The 20,162-nt window shown below is 52.7% G+C and overlaps 1 protein-coding gene across 1 annotated transcript in view; it reads right to left on the bottom strand.

The window, feature by feature from the left end:
- DNAH17 (dynein axonemal heavy chain 17) overlaps positions 1 to 20,162 on the bottom strand; it is a 151,527-nt gene that overhangs the window by 120,132 nt on the left and 11,233 nt on the right. The window contains exons 12-15 of the mRNA XM_058284816.1: positions 9,383 to 9,648; positions 8,399 to 8,594; positions 6,131 to 6,277; positions 1,065 to 1,173 (exon numbers count right to left, since the gene is read on the bottom strand). Coding sequence (XP_058140799.1) covers positions 1,065 to 1,173; positions 6,131 to 6,277; positions 8,399 to 8,594; positions 9,383 to 9,648 — 718 coding nt within the window. The remainder of the gene's footprint in view (positions 1 to 1,064; positions 1,174 to 6,130; positions 6,278 to 8,398; positions 8,595 to 9,382; positions 9,649 to 20,162) is intronic.

Genomic DNA, 20,162 nt, shown 5'->3' on the forward strand with positions numbered 1-20,162 from the left:
GAGCTCAGGCATCTGCTGGTAAAGACCACATTTGCCCCAGACCCTTCAACCATACACAGAACTCTGGAGAGCTATGAGCTTCTTTATGAAGCACTCAACAACCTGGAGCAAAGGAACTGGAAAAGAGAAGCGAGGGAAAAGAGACATGGCTTCTTTGCAGAGAAACGTCCAGAATAGACCCCCAACTTCAAGTAAGTGGACCCCAACATTTGGTTCCATCTTCAAGTTGAGATAGTGGATGCAGGGCATGGTGGAGGAGAATTGGAAAGATGGCAAAAAGCCAAAAGAGCCTCCGTAGGGTGCACATCTGGGCAGCTGGAGGTGAGTCCCGGGGTGGGGGGTGGGGGGTCTTCGGCCTGCTAAGGGGTGAGATGAAGGGAGGAAGGGCAGTCAGAGTCACAGGGACATTTCCTTCTGCTTCTCTAACGTCTGCCCTGAGCCCCTGCCGTGCCCACATGGGCGAGGAAGCTTTGGAACCCTTGGCCGTTCCCAGGGAGTCTTTGCCTGATTCCAGTCCTAAGTGACACCAACAGGCTATTTTGGGACTGGGCAAGCAGACAGAACTATCCTTTAGCTTTACAAAGGTAAGGCAGAGGGAAGTGGAACTGGCTCAACTGGCTCCCATCTACCATAGGGGGGGTCCTGGGTTCGATTTCCGGGGCCTCCTGGTGAGGTAGAGCAGGCCCACGTGGAGAGCTGGCACCACAAGAAACATAAGGAAAAAGAGACACAGAAGAAAAAGACAATGAGAGACACAATAAACCAGGGTGGCTCCAGTGACTGAGTGCCCCTCTCTCACGTCAGAAGGTCCTGGGATCGGTTCCCAGTGTCTCCTAAAGAGAAGACAAGAAGACAAGCAGACACAGAAGAACATGCAGCGAAAGGACACAGAGAGCAGACAGCAAGTGCGAGCAGCAAGTGGGGGTGGGGAGGAGAATAAATAAACAAACAAGTAACTCTTTAAAAAAATAAAGTGGCAAGGCTGAAGGGGCCGTCCCAGGTGTGTTTTAGGACAGGTGCTGGGCAGGTTGGAACACACAGGGAAACAACTTTGGTCTCGGTACCTTTGCTGTTCCAAAACAGCGTCGTTTCAGAGGCCAGTAACTTGACATCAATAGCTTCCAATTCTGACTTTATTAGTGGAAATTCCACCTCCATCACTGTGGTCTTTATCTGCGCAACAAAGGCTAACATTTTAGTATTGTTTCCTATTCCAACCAGATTTTGTCCTATGCATGGTAAGGATTTTTATTACGCAGTATCAACCAAGGCAACTGCAATTAGTGTTCTCTGATTGGGAATTATATGTAATCAAATTTCAGGACTGGGGGAGAGTATAAACTACAATGTAAACTATAACCCATGCGGTGCAGCATTTGGTACTCACCAAATGCAATGAATGTGCCACACTGATGAAAGAGGTTGTTGATGCGGGAGGAGTGGGATGGGGTGGGGGGTGGGGTATATGGGAACCTCTTATATTTTTTAAGGTAACATTTTTTGTGATCTATGTATCTTTTTTAAAAAAAGACAATTAAATAAAAATTAAAAATTAAAAAAAATAAAAGAAAAAACAGATATGAATGGTTAATTACAAGAAATTATGACAGCACATTAAAGATTCATGAATGAAATATTAATAAAGGATGGATATTTAAAGTTAAAAAAAATTTCAGGAGACTCAAACTTTTAAAATGAATGTTGTCACCAAGGACTGATGTATATATTTAACTCTTAGTTATTCACTTTGGGGGCGAGGGAGATGGAAATACTTCAATGCAAAAAACAGTGAGTGTACATTCCAGACCTTCTTCTATTTGGCTTAGAGTCAGAAAAAGAAATCCAAGCTACGCATGGATAACTGGAGCATTTCTGGCTTGGCCAGCCCCATCCTCTCCATGGTCATGAATCTGAAGCTCAAAATCTGGTTTTGCAGGGGCAGGAGGTGGAGACCTGGAGGAGGCGACGCTAGCTGTGAGTGGTCAGGGCCGCCCGCAGCCTGGCTGTCCGCACGGCGTGCCGTGAGCCTCCATACTCTTCTACCCGCTCTAAGAGATTGATTGAGTGCTTGAAAACCTGAATTCACGCTCACACACAAAGGGAGGAGGGGGATTTTTATGTTTTTTTATAAATCATTCCTTCAAATAACAGGTGCCGTTTGAAAGTTGGCATAGCGTTTAGATTTACAGACGCTGTTTCAAGGGCATTTCTAGTACACAAAGGGAGTCATGTGCATCAAATTAAATTGTCCGTGAAATGCTGGCCCTTGTCCTTCAAAATAATTCTTCACAAACATGATACTTTTAAGAGTTGCCTTCAAGCGCTGACTCTTAGACGAGGCGGGTTCAGCAGCGACACGAAGCTTAGGCGCTGTGACCGGTTGAAGACCAGCCAGAAGTAAGAGAAAGCATCGACGGGATCATGGAACAAGTCGGGGGATACGGTGCCACCTGCAAGGTGTGGTGGCGAAACCATTACACGGCGCAGGCTCCCCCGGCGGGGGCCCTCGCTTTGGGGGAACATCGAGTGAGATCATCTCCTACCACGTCCCTTCGGTGTTCGTAAGTAGATCACTGTGAGTTGGGCTCTGTGAGTTCCTTTGCAGAGTTTATGGGGCGGGGGGGGGGCTGAGTTTCTAAAGAAAGGGCCCCGGGTAAGTGATCAGGACCCAGTGGCCAGCCTGGCCGGAGTGGCCATAGAGGGAAGATGGGCCACAGCGGCACGACTTACACTGATGTCCTGCCCGCAGCTTACCCAGATGCTCGGGAGGGCGGCTTCTTGCCTCTTTCTTACTACAAGAGCCCCCCAAAGTAGTGAAACATCACCGTCCCCTTGTGATTGCCAGAGGAAAGAAAGCTGATGGCGCTGAGCTCCACTTCATAAGCCCTGCGTATTGTTTTCAACAGCCTACACTGAAATTCCCCAGCAGTGGAATCTGGGGAAAAAAACACTACCTCGTGGCCGCTCAGGTGCTGTAGCAGGCTCCTGGAAGCACCCGCCCGCTCCTCGGGTGGTAGTGGGGCAGGAGCTTGGGTAGTAAGGACCCCCACGGTTCAGAGGCCATGCTGTCCCTCGCCCATGGAACCGTGCTAACGAGCAGGACGCTCGAAGGCTCCAGGGCTACCCACAGAGGGGCAAAGCCGCTGGCCCCAGGCTGGGAGCCGGGATTTCTTGCTCCCCACCTGCCCGGCCATTTCCCCAGCAGTGCAGTGCCGTTCGTAGCCGAGGGAACACGACGCAGTGTTTGGGTGGCATGTGCTGGGCTTTGTTTGGAAATACAGAACTGGAAGACCAATTTCATGTCTTATTTATTTCTCTCCCCTTCCCTGCCCCCCCCCCCCCCCCCCCGTTGTCTGCTCTGTGTCATTCACTGTGTGTCCTTCTGTGTCCGCTTGCATTCTTGTCAGCGGCACCGGGAATCTGTGTTTCTTTTTGTTGCATCATCTTGCTGCGTCAGCTCTCCGTGTGTGCAGCGCCACTCCTGGGCGGGCTGTACTTTTTTCACACGGGCGGCTCTCCTTACGGGGCGCACTCCTTGCGCGTGGGCCTCCCCTATGTGGGGGACACCCCTGCGCGGCACGGCACTCCTTGTGTGCAGCAGCACTGAGCATGGGCCAGCTCATCACATGGGTCAGGAGACCCTGGGTTCAAACCCTGGACCCTCCATATGGTAGATGGACGCTCTATCCGTTGAGCCACCTCCGTTTCCCTCGTTTTATTTTAAATAATACTTGTTGGATTTTTTTTTCTGATGACATGGTCATTGTAGAAAAATGTTTCCCACCCAAAGTACCCCATGAACATTTTTCCATGTTACCATTTCACTACAGCCTCCATTTTTTCTCAACACTATGGCTGGCTGGTGTTTTAGGGAATGTGTGAACCCAGAGTTCTCTGAGTCAGAAAATAATTGGTTCTGGGAAGAGCAAACACAAAGAAAGGCACCGAAACACTGGCGCTTCATAGTTTGTAGCACAAGGAAAAGGGGTAGGTGGAAATCATGCCTTGAAAAATGAAGTTAAAATGAATGAAAATAAATTTAATTTTAGCTGATATTGAACAAATTTTAGGTTATAGGGCAACCGTACCCTAAATCTGGAGTGGAGTAAGGAATGGGTCCACGGCTGCTTTTTGGGTGTAATTTTTTGACAAAACCGCCCACCACGCTCCACTTCCCCTCTGGCTCTCCGGGCTGGTCGGGAGCGGGTCCTTCTGCTCGGAGCAGGCAGCTTCCTCGGTCTTCCCACGGCCCGGCTCCGAGTCTGCTGGTATTCTGTTCCTTTTCTCGTGAGGCATCTAAGGCAGACCTTGGATTCTTGGGCTGCTCAAATACATGGCGTCTCTCTGGCCACCAGTCCCTGCATGGGGTGTCTCGCGAGAAAGCCCCCCGATGACAAAAACCCCCTTCGAATCGCCAACATCCCCACCTCCGTTTCTTTCTCTTAGAGGACGGGGGTGCGCGGGCCTGGCACGCTCGAGGGGATACAAGATCTGCTAGCACGTGGCAAGGGGGCGAGGAGGGGTGGTGGCGGGGAGGCGGGGAGCCTTCAGGAGTTCAGCCACGCCGCGGGGGGGACTCAGGCTTCTGTGCAGACAAGACGTGCTGGGGCCAGAGAAGGGGAGCGGGGCGGGCCCAGACGTGTCGGGCGCTGCGCCCTGAGCTGTGGCATCAGCCGGTGGACCCCACCGTGGCAGCAGCGCCCTGGAAGAGCGAGCGTCCGTGTCAGAGGGGTGGTCCGCGGGGGTGTGGAAGGGAGACCCTCCGCATTGAGAGCCTGGCCCTGCGCCAGCAGCTCCCGACAGAGAAGGCTCGCGGCAGGAGCACGAAGCTGTCTGGGTCCCGGCAGGCGTGCTGTGTGGGGGCGAGTGGGCTGCCAGCCACACAGCCCCCCAAAGCTAGCTCAAGTCCCAGAGCACGGGGTTCCAAAGGGCGCCTGGCAGACATCAAGCCTCTCGGGGCCCCGGGGATGTGGGCTCCTGCTCCGCCCTCGGGGCGCCCCTGCCAGGCCTTCCCTCGTCGTCCGGTGCCCCGAGGGGCAATCGTGTCCCTGCCCGTGGTTTCTTGGCAAGCCCGTGGCCTTGGTGTGCGCCAGGTTAGCGCTTGTCGGGGCATCCATTCCTCCACCCACCGTCGTCCAATGACACATGCTCCCTGGGACCCAGCTCCAAATTCCCGGGATTCCAAGGAGAGGGAGGCCTGCCGGGCCCTGTTTGGGTCAGGTATGCACAGTGGGTGAAATAGGGGGCTCCCAAGATGGCCACACCGCAAACCCCCAAGCCTGCGAAGATACCCCCTCTCACCGCTCAAGGGTGGGCACGGTGAAGGGTCCCGAGGGGGATTTCCCTGCGCCGCCAGGTGGGCCCGGTACTTACAGGAGGCTGCGGGAGGGTCGGAGTCAGGGAAGGGGGTGTGGGGTCAGGAGCAGAGGTGGGGGGGAGCGGGCGACTGGAGGGTGCCAGGCCCCGGCCCTGAAGGTGGAGGAAGCGCGACCGAGGATGGGTGCCGGCCTCGCGCCTGGCCCCTGGGCCAGCTCCACGGCCCCCACTCAGCCTCTGACGCTGGCTCCGCTGCTCGGCCAGGGAGGGACGCGATGTGCTCATCTGAGCACGCGGGTCACTGGAGGGGTCCGCCCCCCACCCACCCGCGCCTAAGCGGTTATGGGGCGCCCCTATTTATGACCCGCCCCTGGAGAGGGCGACTGCTTCTGTGGGGTCCGCAGAGCTGACCAACACCAGGCGTCGGGACGGGGCTGGCGGCCCGGGGACCCTCCGGCCACCTTGAGGGCGCCTTCCTCACGACGCCCCTCCGGGAACGTGTGACCCAGGCCCGGGTCCCAGAGGACCCCCTGCCCCCACCCTGTTTTCCTGGGAGCAGGGCGGGAGATGGGGGAAGGGCTGGACTGTTACCCGAAGCAAGACGCGCTCGGCAGAGCGGAGCGTCTGGGAGGAACTGTGCGGGCCAGGCGGGCCACCACCGACCTCGGCTGTCCTGCGGCCGCCACGTGCGCGGGCCGCCCGGGTGGCTTGTGCCACATGTGGGCCTTACAGTCTCCTCCCCGCTCCCGTCCGCGTGAGAGCTCACACCTGGGCTTGCTCTCAGCCAGAGGCAAAACCAAACCCCACGACTTACCTCGTTATACCAGCCCACGATGAGTTCCAGGTTGCCCACAAACTTCCGGAAGGTTTCGTTCTGCGAGAACAGACTCTCGGCGCTGTCTGGAATCTCTTTTTGTTGCTGGAAGTTCAAGTACTTGACCTCTCTCAGAACAGCCACTAGCTAAAAGGCAAACGAAGAGCAAAGCAGCCTCAGGGGCACGGCCTTCAGCACAGAGCCCTGCCCGGGGAGGCTGGACAAAGCCGGGGGAGGCAGTGCTGGGGACGTTTGCTGGAAGGGTCAGGAAATGCCCGCCCTGTTCTCTGGTCTCTAACTTCTCACCTCCGCCCGCCCTCTCTGCCACGCTGTTTGGCAAAAAGGCTTCAGGGCTTCACCTGCCCCCCACCCCCCATCTCACCGTCCCTCTCCCAGGAGATGAAAAAAGGGGTACCCTTTCCAACACTGCCCCCGTTTCAGCCCGCCGTGGCCAGACCCTGCCCTCGCCACCCCCAAAGCTGTTCTCCAGGTCACCAGTCCATCGGTCACTCCTCGCCGCCGCCACACTCGGCCTCTCGGCACTGCGGGCCCCTCCCCCCTGCTCAGGGCTGGTCTTGGCCTCCAGGGCCCCAGCCTCTCCTGGCCACCACTGTCCATCTCTTTTGTCCGCCATCCCAGGACTTCCTTGGTGGGGAGCCCCAGGGCCTGCTCCGCGCACCCCACTCCCTCGAGGGGCTCTCGCTTCGGGCGTCTCACCCAGCCTCGCGGCTTTAAGTGCCGTTGGTGCGTGGACGATGCCCACGTTTACGTCTCCAACCTGGACCCCCTGGACCCCAGACTCATGTGTCCACCTGCCCACACGGCATCGCTAACTCAGCAGGACCAGAGCAGAGCAGCCCTCCTGGCCCCACCGCCCGCTCTGCGCACGGCCCTGGCGCCGTCCTCACTGGCGGCAGCTCTGTCCTTCCGGGGGCCCGGTGCTGCGCGCTCCCTGCCCTCACCCGCCCACGGGCAGGTCTCTGTGCTGAAGGCCGTGCCCCTGAGGCTGCTTTCTGGAGCCTTCTCTGCTCTTCACCTGGGGTCGTGCCAGCTCTGTATTCACCTGCCTTTCCCCAGCACCTCACCTCTGGCCCAGACCGCAGCCGCAGCCTCCTGCCTCTGCCCCTGGCCCTGCCAGATCCCTGCCCCAGTCCAGGCTCCACGGGGCATCGAGGAGCCCCCTCCAGAAACGGCAGGTCACGGCGCCCCTCTGCTCCACCCTTGCAAAGGTGCCAAGTCCCTCAAGGGCCACGGGGCTCTGCTCCCCTCTCCTGCCAATCTCCCCTTTGCTCACCCCAGCAGGTCCCACCAGCTCTTTCTGGAACACTCCAGGCACGCTCTGCCTCTGTCTCAAAGGCTTTCTGCTTGGCTAAAGCCTTACCTCCTGCAGGAATTTGCTCACACCTCACCTCCCAGAGGCTCGCTCTCACCACACCTGAAACTGCAGCCCGCCCCCGTTCCTCCAGGTCCCGCTCTCCCAGGGTCCCCACCATCATCTTCTAGCGTGTTAGAGAACGCGCCACATTCGTCATACTCCCTCGGCTCTCCCGCCCCCTGGAGAAGGGGAGCCCTGGGAGGGCAGAGATCTTTGTCTGTCTGTCCACCTCACCGATGGATCCCAAGCACATGTCCACAGCGGGCGCTCAGCAAAGGGTTGTCGAATGGAAGAAAGAACGCCGTTTAGTGAGCGGCAAGCTTTCAGGGGAGGCCTGCCTGGGGCTTCCCTGCCTCCTCGGGCATCACGACCGGCGCTGGAGACAGGGCGAGCGCGTTCCCGTGGGCCACGTCACGCGGCAGGGCTGTAGCCATCGGGCCCCTAAGCCCCCTTCTCTGCACACATCCGATCTGGACCACCCAGGTTTAGCCCGGAGCCCCTCCGTGGCCTCTGGTGTAGAGACCCTCCAGCTTGCGTGCCTTCTCCAGAGGCCCATTTGTCCAGATCCTGTCAAGCTCTGCCCACCCCTCAATGAGTCTTTTTCCCTGGGATCACGTGAAAGGCCGATGAGCTTTAACGTGAAGCGATTTTCAAAGACGCGCCTTAGAACTTAGAACGGGCTTTGAGACTTCATGTTCACCCCCCAAAGCGTGACACACTTAAAGAAGTGATGTTTCAGCTTAACTCTGGTGTCAACATCAGCCTCCACCAACACGGGCGCTTGGTAAAAGGGGCTTAGCCTCTGGAGCTCGCGCCTCCTGTGGAGAGAAACCCCAGCTCCCGGGCACGGCGCGCTCATGTGGGTGTCCGCGCGGCGGGAAGCCGGCACCCACCGCTTTGCTGAAGTTGACCTGGATGAGGCTGCTGTTGGGGTCTCGCTGTATCAGGGGCTGCCCCAGGTTGAAGTGGCAGTCCCGGTCCACGCGGGCCACCCAGTCCCGGTACGTCTTCTCCCGGCAGCCTTTCAGCAGCGCCATCATCTCGTCGTACTTCTGATAGATGAGCTTGGCCTCCATGCTGGACATGACCCTGCGGGGAGAGTCAGACATGGCACGAGGCCCCCGGCTTCGCGAGGACGCCCCTGCCGGGCTCGCCAGGTCTCGGGGGCCAGAGCGGACGGCCTGCTTTCCGTTTCCCTGAGGCTGACCGTGCAGGGAGGGCGGGCCCCGCTTGTTCAGAGTCACACCCACCGAGGAGGCGTTGGGAGGAGGAGAGGACTCGACTGGCAGCTCTTCCAGGGTTAGCTTTGGGAGATCAGGGTTTAGCAAGGAAGTGTGGGGTTGTTTAGGAATTGGGATGCACAGTGGGATATAACACCCGATAGGATGGCTATCATCAAAAAAACAAAGGAAAATAAGAAGTGTTGGCAAGGATGTGGAGAAACTGGAACCCTCACGCGTCACTGGTGGGAATGTAAAATGGTGCCACCTCTATGGAAAGAGTTTGGTGGCTCCACAAATTAGTAAACAGAGGATTACCATCTGGCCCAGCAATTCCACGCCGAGGTGTACACCCCAAAGAACTGAAAGCTGGGGCTCAGACAGATATTTGTCGGGCAAAGGCCTCAGCAGTGCTCTTCACAACAGCCAAAAGGTGGAAGCAACCCAAGTGCCCACTGGCAGAATGGTGGATGGATGGCATGGGTCCATCCACTAGGTGGAATACCAGCCAGCCGTAAGGAGGAAGGAAGAGCTGGTCCACACCACCGCATGGACGGACCCCGAGAACACGCCGTGGAGTCCAAGAAGTAAGGCACAAAGGCCACCTGCTGTGTGCTTCCACACCTCTGAAGGGCCCGGCCGGGCACTGGGACTCACGGGTGCTCGATGTGCTTGAGGTCCTTCCTGGGTGCCTCCAGCCTCTCCTGCAGCTCGAGGCTCCACTTGAGCTGCCCGGCCACCGGAGGCATGTTTCTGTGGATCGGGGGGATGCTGCCGTCTGCGGAGGCGACCATCTGGGCATCGTACAAGACCTTGGTTTTGTCCAGCTCCGCGTCAAACAGCTCCAGCATGACCGAGTACCTGGGCACCACCTCCGCGAGAATCAGAGGCCGTTCCAAGAGCCCTCCGCACATGTGCAGGAGCTGGAGGCAGAGAGAGGCGTGCTGTCGCGGGAGTCCCCGCCGCCCTCCCCGCCCCTGCCTCGTCCCCAGCCGCGTGGCTGTTGAGCAAGAGGTTGTGGCCCAGCTCCGGGGGTGAGAAAACGGGTGCCTCCCCCATTAAAACAAAAATCCATTTCAACATTTCTCTGGGTTACAACTGCTTAAATTGATGCCGCAATGATTTTGGGGATGATTCATGGCAAGTTTAAAGACACTTGATTTGTAAACCCACGGTGCCAATTAGCAAATGCTTACAGAACCGGACCTCGGAGGATTTCTGCCAGGCCTGGAAGGGATCGGGGTTTGGGCAAGGAAAAGTCGAGTGATTAGAAAACTGCAAAATGGCAGCATTACTGTGCTTACACAAGCAGGGCTCAGGCTGAGAGTGGAGGGAGGAGTTTTATTCCTGGGAATTCGTCTTGGAGGAGCACGTGCCCAGACAACAGAAACAACCATCCAGAGCACTGTTTTATTCTGGAAAACGACTGTGTGTGGGGGGGGGGGGGGAGGAGGAAGGAGGACAAGGAAGGGGCAGAGCCCGAGAACGAGTAGAACCGCGGCAGGTGCTGGGGGAGGGGGAACAAGGGTGGTTTCAGACCTGGGTGGACAGCCGGGTGGGGGCGGGGCCGGGAATGGGCCCCAGATAAAGCACACAGGTGCGAGAGCTGGAAGCATGGGCTGGGGGGCGAGAGCCCTGAGGACGTGAGGAAGTTACGGGGAGACTTTGGACTTTTTACTGGCCGTGGCGCTGGGAGTCGAAGCCTGGTTTACCCAAGTCTCCAAGAAGACTTCTTGATAAAACACTCAGAAAACTAGGAATAGAAGTAAATTTTCTCAGCATAATAAAGGGCATATGTGAGAAACCCATAGCTGACATCATACTGAATGGTGAAAGGCTGAAAGCATTTTCCCTAAGATCAGGAACAAGACAAGGATGCCACTGTCACTATTGTTTTTTTTGTTTTGTTTTGTTTTTTTAAAGGTTTATTTTTATTTATTTCTCTCCCCTCTCCCCCCCGCCCCAGTTGTCTGCGCTCTATGTTTATTCGCTGTGTGTTCTTCTGTGTCTGCTTGTATTCTTGCCAATGGCACCAGAAATCTGTGTCTCTTTTTGTTGTGTCGTCTTGCCACGTCAGCTCTCCATGTGTGCGGTGCCACTCCTGGGCAGGCTGGACTTCCTTTTGTGCTAGGTGGCTCTCCTTACAGGGCGCACTCCTTGTGCGTGGGTCTCCCCTACACGGGGGACACCCCTGCATGTCATGGCACGCCTTGCGTGCATCAGCGCTGCGTGTGGGCCAGCTCACCACATGAGTCAGGAGGCCATGGGTTTGAACCCTGGACCTTCCATGTGGTAGACAGATACTCCATCCATTGAGCCAAGTTCGCTTCCTCACTATTGTTATTCAACACTGTGCTGGAAGTAATAGCCAAAGCAATTAGGCAAGAAAAACAAAAGGCATCCAAACAAGAAAAGAAGAAATAAAATATCTCCAGTTTGCAGATAACATGATCCTATATAGAGAAAATCTGGAAAAATCTACAGCAAAGCTAGTAGAGCTAATAAATGAATTCAACAAAGTGGTAGACTATAAGATCAACACCAAAATGTCGGTAGTGGTTTTGTACACTGGTAATGAACAGTCTTAGGAGGAAATCAAGAAAAAAATTCCATTTATAATAGCAACTAAAATAATTAAATATCTGGAATAAGTTTAATCAAGAATATAAAGGACTTATAAATAGAAAATGGAAAAACATCACAAAAAAGAGATTAAAGAAGACCTAAGTAAATGGAAACACTTGTGTGTTCATGGATTAGAAGTCTAAATACTGTTAAGACATCAGATCTACCCAAAACAATTTACAGGTTCAATGCAATCACAATAAAAATTCCAACAGATTTCTTTGCAGAAATGGAAAAGCCAATCACCAAATTTATTTGGAAAGGTAAGGGAACCTGAATAGCCAAAGCCATCTTGAAAAAGAATGAAGTTGGAGGTCTCATAGTTATTGACCTTAAAACTTATTAAAAAGTTACAGTAATCAATGCAGCATGATACCGGCACAAAACAGACATATAAACCAATGGAATTGAATTAAGAGCAATAATAAACCCTCACAACCATGGCCAACAGATTTTTGACAAGCACACAAAGTCCATTCAATTGGGAAAGACTAATCTCTTCAACAAATGGTGCTGGAAAAACTAGATATCCACACGCGAAAGAAGGACGGCAGACTCCTCACACCATATACAAAAATTAACTCAAAATGGATCAAAGACCTAAATACAGAAACCAAAACTATAAAAATTCTAGAAGAAAATAGAGGACCTTGTGTTAGGCAATGGTTTCTTAGACTTTACACCCAAAGCATGAACAACAAAAGAAAAAATAGATAAATGGAACTTTATCAAAATTAAAAATGTTTGGGCATCAAAGGACTTCATCATAAATGTAAATAGACGACCTACAGAGTGGGAGAAAGTATTTGCAAACCACATCTTTGATAAGGGTTTAATATTCAGAAAAGACAAAGCAAGCCCACAACTCAACAACAAGAATACAAACAACCCAATTTTTAAAATGGGCAAAAAACCTGAATAGACATTTCTCCAAAGAAGATACATAAGTGGCCAAAAAGCACATGAAAGGATGCTAAAGATCATTAGCTGTTAGTGAATGCAATTCAAAACCATTAGATACCATTTCACACCCACTAGATTGGCTATTACTTAAAAACCAAAAAATAATAATTGTTGGAGAGGATGTTGAGAAATAGGAACACTCATTCATTGTTGTAGAAATGTAAAATGGCGCAGCCACTGTGGAAGATGTTTTGGCAGTTCCTCCTAAAATTAAGTAAAGAATTACTGCCTGACCTAGCAATCCCACTTATAGGTACCTACCCAGAAGAATTGAAAGCAGGGACTCAAACAGATTCTTGCATACTGATGTTCATAGTAGCATTATTCACCATTGCCAAAAGATGAAAGAAACCCAATAGTCCATCAACAGATGAATAGACAAACAAAATGTGTATACACACACATACAAACATACAATGGACTACTACGCAGCTGTTAAAAAGAATAAAACTCTAATACATGCAACATGGATGAACCTTGAGTAAAATAACATTGAGTAAACAAGCCACACACAAAAGGACAGATATTGTATGATATCACTGATGTGAAATAATTATAATAAGGAACCTCAGAGAGTCAGAATCTAGAATATAGGTTACCAGGTGCCAGGGTGGGGGTAGGAAGAGGGAGCTAATTCTTAATTGTAAGAATTTGGTAAACTTTTGGTAGTAGATGATAGTGATGGTGCACAAAATTGTGAATGCAATTAACACCACTGAACTGTGTACTTGAATGTGGTTGAAAGGGTGAAAATTTAGACTGTATATTTGTTACTAGAATAAAAACACATTTAAAACCACATAGGACTGCACGAGACAAACAGTAACCCCTAACAGGTATGCATAAAGATTCTCTCATTGCATGTGAGCCTCCTGGCTGTTTGTCTTCTCCTTCCCTGTCTTCATCCTCTTTCCTCCTTTTGATGTTTACCTATTTTTTGCTTATGACCTCTGGGAAGAAAGCTAATTTAATTTTCTGCCAGGAGAAGATCATGTGGAAAATTGCTCTAGAACTTTCCTGGCGGCGTGTGAATTCCTGACAGTGAGGAGTATCACCCAGACAGCTTGGGAACACGCAGGGAGCTGCAGGAAGGGATGGGAGGGAGACCCCGGGGGCTTCTAATTGGAGCACAGGGCTGCTAAATGGGAAAGCAAATGTCCTCAGAGAGCAAAAGAAACCTGAGCAGATGGGGATGGAGAAGGCTGGTAGCAGTCGCCCCCGCCTTCTCCTGTTTGTTTTCCTATTTGACCTGCCATAACTTACAGGTAAGATTTAGAAAATGACTCTCCTCCTTTTGGGACACGAAGCCTGACCTGGGCCGCTCCGGCGGGGGGGGGGCAGCCCCTTTGCGAGTTGAGGCCCTCGAGCCGGGGTACGGCCCTCCGGGGGCTGTGCTGAGTTCCTCCCCAGGCGCCTCCTTCACGGGGGTGATCTCGGGGTGCGCTGCTGAGCACAGAGCGCCCGGCCCCCTCCTCAGGGCAGGAGCAGCGGCTCAGAGCCGCCACCTGCCGGGTGGCTGGGGGCTGACGTCCCCCATCCGGTGGTGCTCTCGCTCTGTTCCTCCCTCGGTTCCAAACCGGATTTGTGGGGTCAGACCCCCGTGTGCCCTGGAAGGTGTCTTTGAGGTCCCCGAGAAGTGGGGTCCGTCTTGCCCTGGCCAGGTGACAGATTCTTCTCTGAGCCAGCTCCTTGTCCCCAAGTGGGGGGCAGGTAACAGCCGCCTGCGAGGCAGGGCTGTGATGAATAGCGCGGACCTTGCCTCTTAATTGCTGCCACCCAAGCACAGGTGAGAAACGCGTGTTTCCAACCAAGGCCGTGCTTGGGACCAATCTGCGCTTGGCATGGTTCTGGGGCCCCACACCAAAGGACTCCCCTAGCTAAAGCCCCATTATGCTCCACAAGAAGCAGCTCAGAAGCACCTGCTATGGCCAAGTGGCGTTCTAGGTGAATCCAGACTAAGCCCCAACCTGCAGGGACTGTATATTCTAGTTGGAAAGACAAAGAACACACAAGGTCATCAGGAGGGGCAGGTGTGCAGAAGAAAAACAGAGCAGTGCAAGCCCCAGCCATGGACAGGGAAGGGTGGGGGAGGTGGCGGTGACACGTCACGCGAATCGAGACACGGAGCCAGCGAGGGGCTAGGGGCACCGCCATCTGGGGGAAGGAGCAGCCCAAGGAGGCAGCGTGTTGATTTGCATTCACTGATGCTTTGCCCGAGTGCCACCTCATCCAGGACCTAACTGATCATGACCTCAGCAGAGCTTCGGAACCCCAGGCCTTCGCATTTAAAAGGGAATATCCACAAGTCAAAGGAGCACCCTGGGATCTGCATCTGCGGAGAGCTCAGCGCAGCCCCAGGAGGCCCAGCCCTGACATCGCCCAATAACGTGGGGCGCCGGGGCTGCCCAGGGCCAACCCGTGTTGTTGGGAGTGTGGCCAAGTGTGGCCTTGAACACACTCAGAGGAGCACACAGACAACCTAAGGCCAGAAGGCAAGGCTTGGCGTGGCTCTGGTCAGGCCGCCTGAGGGCTACATCAAAAGGTCATATGTGTGGGGAAGTGGACTTGGCCCAGTGGATAGGGCGTCTGTCTACCACATGGGAGGTCCACGGTTCAAACCCTGGGCCTCCTTGACCCGTGTGGAGCTGGCCCACGCGCAGTGCTGATGCGCACAAGGAGTGCCGTGCCACACAGGGGTGTCCACATGTAGGGGAGTCCCACATGCAAGGAGTGCACCCCGTAAGGAGAGCCGCCCAGCATGAAAGAAAGTGCAGCCTGCCCAGGAATGGTGCCGCACACACGGAGAGCTGACACAGCAAGATGACGCAACAAAAAGAAACACAGATCCCTGTGCCACTGACAACAACAGAAGCGGACAAAAAAGAACATGCAGCAAATAGAGAACAGACACCTGGGGGGAGGGGGAAGGGGAGAGAAATAAATAAAAGAAAAATTCAAAAAAACAACAAGCAGTTGATGATCTTGAATTAAAAAAAAAAAAAGAGGTCGTACGTGTGGAGTAACTCTTGGTTTAGGAAGGATTTCTGTCGAGATGGAATATAAGGTAGAAAGGCCAGAGTTTGTCTCCTCTTGAGAAAATACCGCCTTTTAGAAATAAGGCACCAGATCTAAATTGACGTGAAGAAGCGCGTTCTAACAGGACTCTGGAGCAGGTTGCTACCTGATGCAACTCTGGCTCACTCGCACTCACGCTCTCCCTGGAAGTACCTGCAGAGGCAGAAGGGGGCTGCTCTCCACGAACGTCAAGTCCCATCCAAATGACAGGCAGTACGAAAATCTGCACATGGTGCAAGTTTACACAGTCACCTCCTAAGCAGGGGTTCACATGGAGCCCTTTGTCCTTTTCCTATTGCAAAACGACTGGCTTCCCAAGGGAGAACAGGCTTCCTTCTGAGGGGCTTCTAGATTGCAGAGCGGCTTGCAGTTGCACGCCAAGGGACTGTCTCAAATAAGTGGTAGCCTTATCAGTTGTAAAATATAAAAGGGTTTATGTATAAAATATTTCTGAAGATTAGAACTGTAATTTAAAAAGTAAGCAAAGAACAAGAGAATATAAAAAACAACTGGGGATATATGAAAAAAATAGAACCTTTAGATATGTAAAATATAACGTTGTAATGAAAAACTCAATGGATGTGTTACATGGCAGGTCAGACAGGGCTGAAGAGGGAACTGATGAACTGAAAATTAGAGTAGAAGAAATTACCCAGAATTCACAGAAGAGAGACTGAGGAGGTAGAAATTAGGAGGCTGAGAGCTATGCAGGATAGACTGACTGGTCTGGCGTGTGTCTGACAGGTGTGATCAGACTGCTAGGAGGGAAGATGAGGTACAGTGGGGAGATGCAGAAACAATGGCTACATTTTCCAGAATTGCTGAGCCAGGAATCCTCTGGGACAGGAAGCACAGCCTACCTTATGCAGGCTAAATAAAAAGAAACCCATGCCTAGATGCCACACAACTTGTATTAGTTAGGACACAGGTCCAGATATTGTAATCAAGATTTAAAAAAACAAAACACACACACACAGTGACTTAGACCTGAGTTTGATCCCTGGGGCCTCCTGGTAAAAAAAAAAAAAAAAATGGGCCCACACAGCCAACTGAGGGCCTGTGCAGTGAGCCAGTGCCCATGCAAGTGAGTCACACAGCAAGATGATGATGCAACAAAAGAGAGACAAAGGGGAGAGTCAAGGCAGGGTATAACAGAAACCAGGAACTGAGGTGGCACAAGTGACAGGGAACCTCTCTCTACATCAGAGTTCCTCAGGATCGAATCCTGATGAACCCTAGAGGAGAAAAAATGAGAAGAGAAGACAGAAAAAGAGAAATAGATACAGAAGATCACACAGAGAAAGGGCACAGAGAGCAAAAACAGCAGGATGGGGTGGGGGTGGGGGGCGGGAAGGAGAGGGGAAAAAATAGGAGTTAGTTTATTTCTCTTTTATGTTATTGTCTAAGCCTAATACAGACCAGAGCAGATATGGTAGCTCCAGGTATCAGAGATTCAGGTCTGTTCTCACCTGTGGCTCTGCCATCCTCATCATACAGCTTCCATCTCATAGTCTAAGGTGGCTGCTTCAGTTCCAACCATCACATCCTTGTCCTAGCTCACCAGAAGGGGCAGGCTTTCTACTTTCTTTTTTTTTAAAAAAAGATTTATTTATTTATTTAATCCCCCCTCCCCTGGTTGTCTGTTCTCTGTGTCTATTTGCTGTGTCTTGTTTCTTTTGTCCGCTTCTGTTGTCGTCAGCGGCATGGGAAGTGTGGGCCGCGCCATTCCTGGGCAGGCCTAACCACTGGGCCAAGTCCGTTTCCCTCTACTTTCTTTTTAAGGTCACTACCCAAGAGTCGCATGCATGCTTCCACTCACTTCCCCTTAGCCAGTCACATGGCCACATCTTGCTGCAAGGGAGCCTGGGAAATAACTCTTTAGCTGGGCTTCTGTGTGCACAGCTAAACCTTGTAATTCTACAGAAGGAGAAAACCATTCGGGGAAACAACTGGCATCTGCGCTATACAGTGAAACTATAAGAAACAGAGAGAAGGTCTTAAGCGCACACACAGAGAAGGAGAAATTGCCTGCACAAGAGTGATGATTCAACCGGCAGCAGATGTGTCAACAGTGAGCACGGAGGCTCGCCGCTGTGGGGCTCTCTCCTAAGATCTAAGAGAGGATGGCTCTCGGCCAGAAGGCGTGCCCAGAGAAACTACTTTTTCAGAAACCAGAGTGAAAGGAAGATCTATTGGGATAAACAAAAAATGAAAGTTTACCCTAACAGACTTTCACAAATGGAGCTTCTAAGGGTGTACATCAGGGAGAAGAAAAACGGCCTCAGAAATGCTAGAGGGAATGGTTCGCAAAGAAATCGATAAACATGAAGGTGAATGTAGACAATTTTTGTCTGTGTAAAATACTGATAATAAGCACCTTATTGGGACTGAAAAAAGGAGAGGGAACATTCTGCTCAATCCCACCAGACTGCCAGTTGGGAAGGGGTGACTGAGTGTGGCATATTATGTACCCCAGAAAAAAACATGTCCTTGATCGGCGTTCCTGGGGGGTGAACTCACGGTCAGTAGGATTCTTGAGCTTGCCGTTTTTAGTTACGGTGTGGCCCGGCTGAATCAGGTGGACCTAAGAGCAGCTTCCTGAAGGCCTTCTAAAACCATGGAGGTCACGAAACCAGAAAGGAGAGGACCTGGCCACGTGGCGGGAGGCAGAGCACAGCCGCGGAACCCCCGGGCTGGCCGGCAGCCCCCGCCAGAAGGCTGCGGATTCCGGCAGAAGGCTAGCCCGGCCGACATCTGGGTCTGGGACTCCTGGCCTCAAAACGACACGCTGATTAATTCCTGCTGTTGAAGCCACCAACATCGGTGTCTGTGACCCGGCTCCGGCAAGCTAAAGCACTGGACTGGGTGGTTATCTCGTGTCTTTATCTTGTTCAGGAGGTAGCAAAGATGATCGATTTTGGACTTTGTTCAGTGTGCATGGAACAGATTCCAAGATGTCGAGAAAAGAACAGAAATAGAGGGCATGGCTTCCAAGAGATGGGAGGAGGGTAACGGAACAAAGGAGAGAAATAGTCGATCCCTACGCTAAAAGGCAAGGGGAAAAAAAGAGCCGAGGAAAAGTGGGGCCAATAGATGTGAAACATGCTCATTGTAGAATATTTGGCAAATATAGAGAATAATATATACGAAATTAAAAATCACCTGTTATTCTACTACCCAGAGATAACCTCTGCTAGTATTTACATGTATTTCTTCTAATTTATCTATGTACACATATTTTACATATTTGAGATTTTATTACATATATAGGTACACATGTTTCTATGCAGCATCATATCATGAGCGTGTTTTATAGCAATACAATTTCTTCCAGAGCATCTTATGCCTGTACTTTATATGATGGTTCCATCCATCATCATTTGTTTAACCACCTTTAGCAGACATTTATGTTGTTTTAAATTTTTCTCTATTTCAAACGATGTGTTGAGAATCCTTTGACTATGCAAATCAATGCGCATCTCCCTGATGAACTTAAAACGATTTCTTGCAAGTGCAATCACTGGGGCAAAACGGGCAACCTTGGCATTTTTGCCGGCTGCCGATACTGTTGCTAGCACCCCGAGGTTTTGGAGTGGGGCTCCCCCAAGAAGCTGGGGAGGAGGAGGTCAGGCTGGAGCTCTGCCCACACGCAGCCGAAGGCCCCGAGCTGTGCGCGGCTGCAGAGGGCACGGGTGGCGGGACGGAATGGCCGGGTTTAAAGGAGGACGGCGCTGCAGCACACGCTGCATGGCCGGTCGAGCCCCGTCCAGGGGAGAGCGAACTGCAGCCCAGGAAGCGTGAGAACCGAGCTCCCCGTCGTGAGCCTGGAGGACCTCCACGCCCGGGCAGGGCGAGTGCCCGAGACGGCTGCGTCAGGCCGGTGGCAGCTGGGCTCGGCAGGAGAGCGCCCCCAAGAGGCCCCCCTTCGTCCCCGGAACCTGGGGACATGCTGCCTCCAGGCAAAAGGGCCTTGGCCAGGAAGCGGCTACGGCTCAATCGATTGGGCTCCCGTCTATGATATGGGAGGCCCTGGGTTCATGTCCCGGGGCCTCCTTGTGAAAGCAAGCTGGCCTGAGCCCGCAGAGACCTGGCACAGCAAGATGACCTAACAAGGAGAGACAGACACAGAAGAATGCGCAGCAAATGGACACAGAGAGCGGACAGTGAGCAAGCCACAAGCGGGGAAATAAATTAATTAAATTAAATTAAAAAAAAAAAAGGGCCTTGGCCGATGTGTTTAAGGCCGAGGATCTGCAGGCGGGGTTCCCCTGGGTGAGCAGGGTCAGTCTAAGCGCAGACCCCTTAGAAGTGGCAGAGGAAGGCAGAAGGGTGGGTCCGACAGTTGTGACCGTGCGGGGGCGGGAGAAGGGCCCGATGGCCGCGCCGGCTCTGAAGATGGAAGAAGGGGCCGCGAGCCGAGGGCTGCAGGTGGCCTGTGGGGTGCTGGGAATGGCCCTTGGCTGACGCCAGCGAGCACCCAGTCCTACCACCGCAAGGCGGTGAATTCTGCCAACAACCCGAAGGAGCAAGGAAACAGGTTTTCCAGACTCCAGCGTGTCCAGAAGGGAGCGCGGCCTGCTGATGCCGTTTTAGCCAGGTGGGGCCTGTGTCCGACTTCAGGCCCAAAGACCCGTGAGATATTAGACTTGTTTAAGCAGCAAAGCGTGTGATAATTTGTCACGGTGCCACCGGAAGCAGATACGGAGGCTGATGCCGCAAACAGTTGGTCCCTGCCCTGATTCCGTGGGCTCTCGTTCCCACTCACCCAGCACCA

Source organism: Dasypus novemcinctus, chromosome 21 (genome assembly GCF_030445035.2).
Source record: "Dasypus novemcinctus isolate mDasNov1 chromosome 21, mDasNov1.1.hap2, whole genome shotgun sequence".
NCBI classification, from domain to species: domain Eukaryota; kingdom Metazoa; phylum Chordata; class Mammalia; order Cingulata; family Dasypodidae; genus Dasypus; species Dasypus novemcinctus.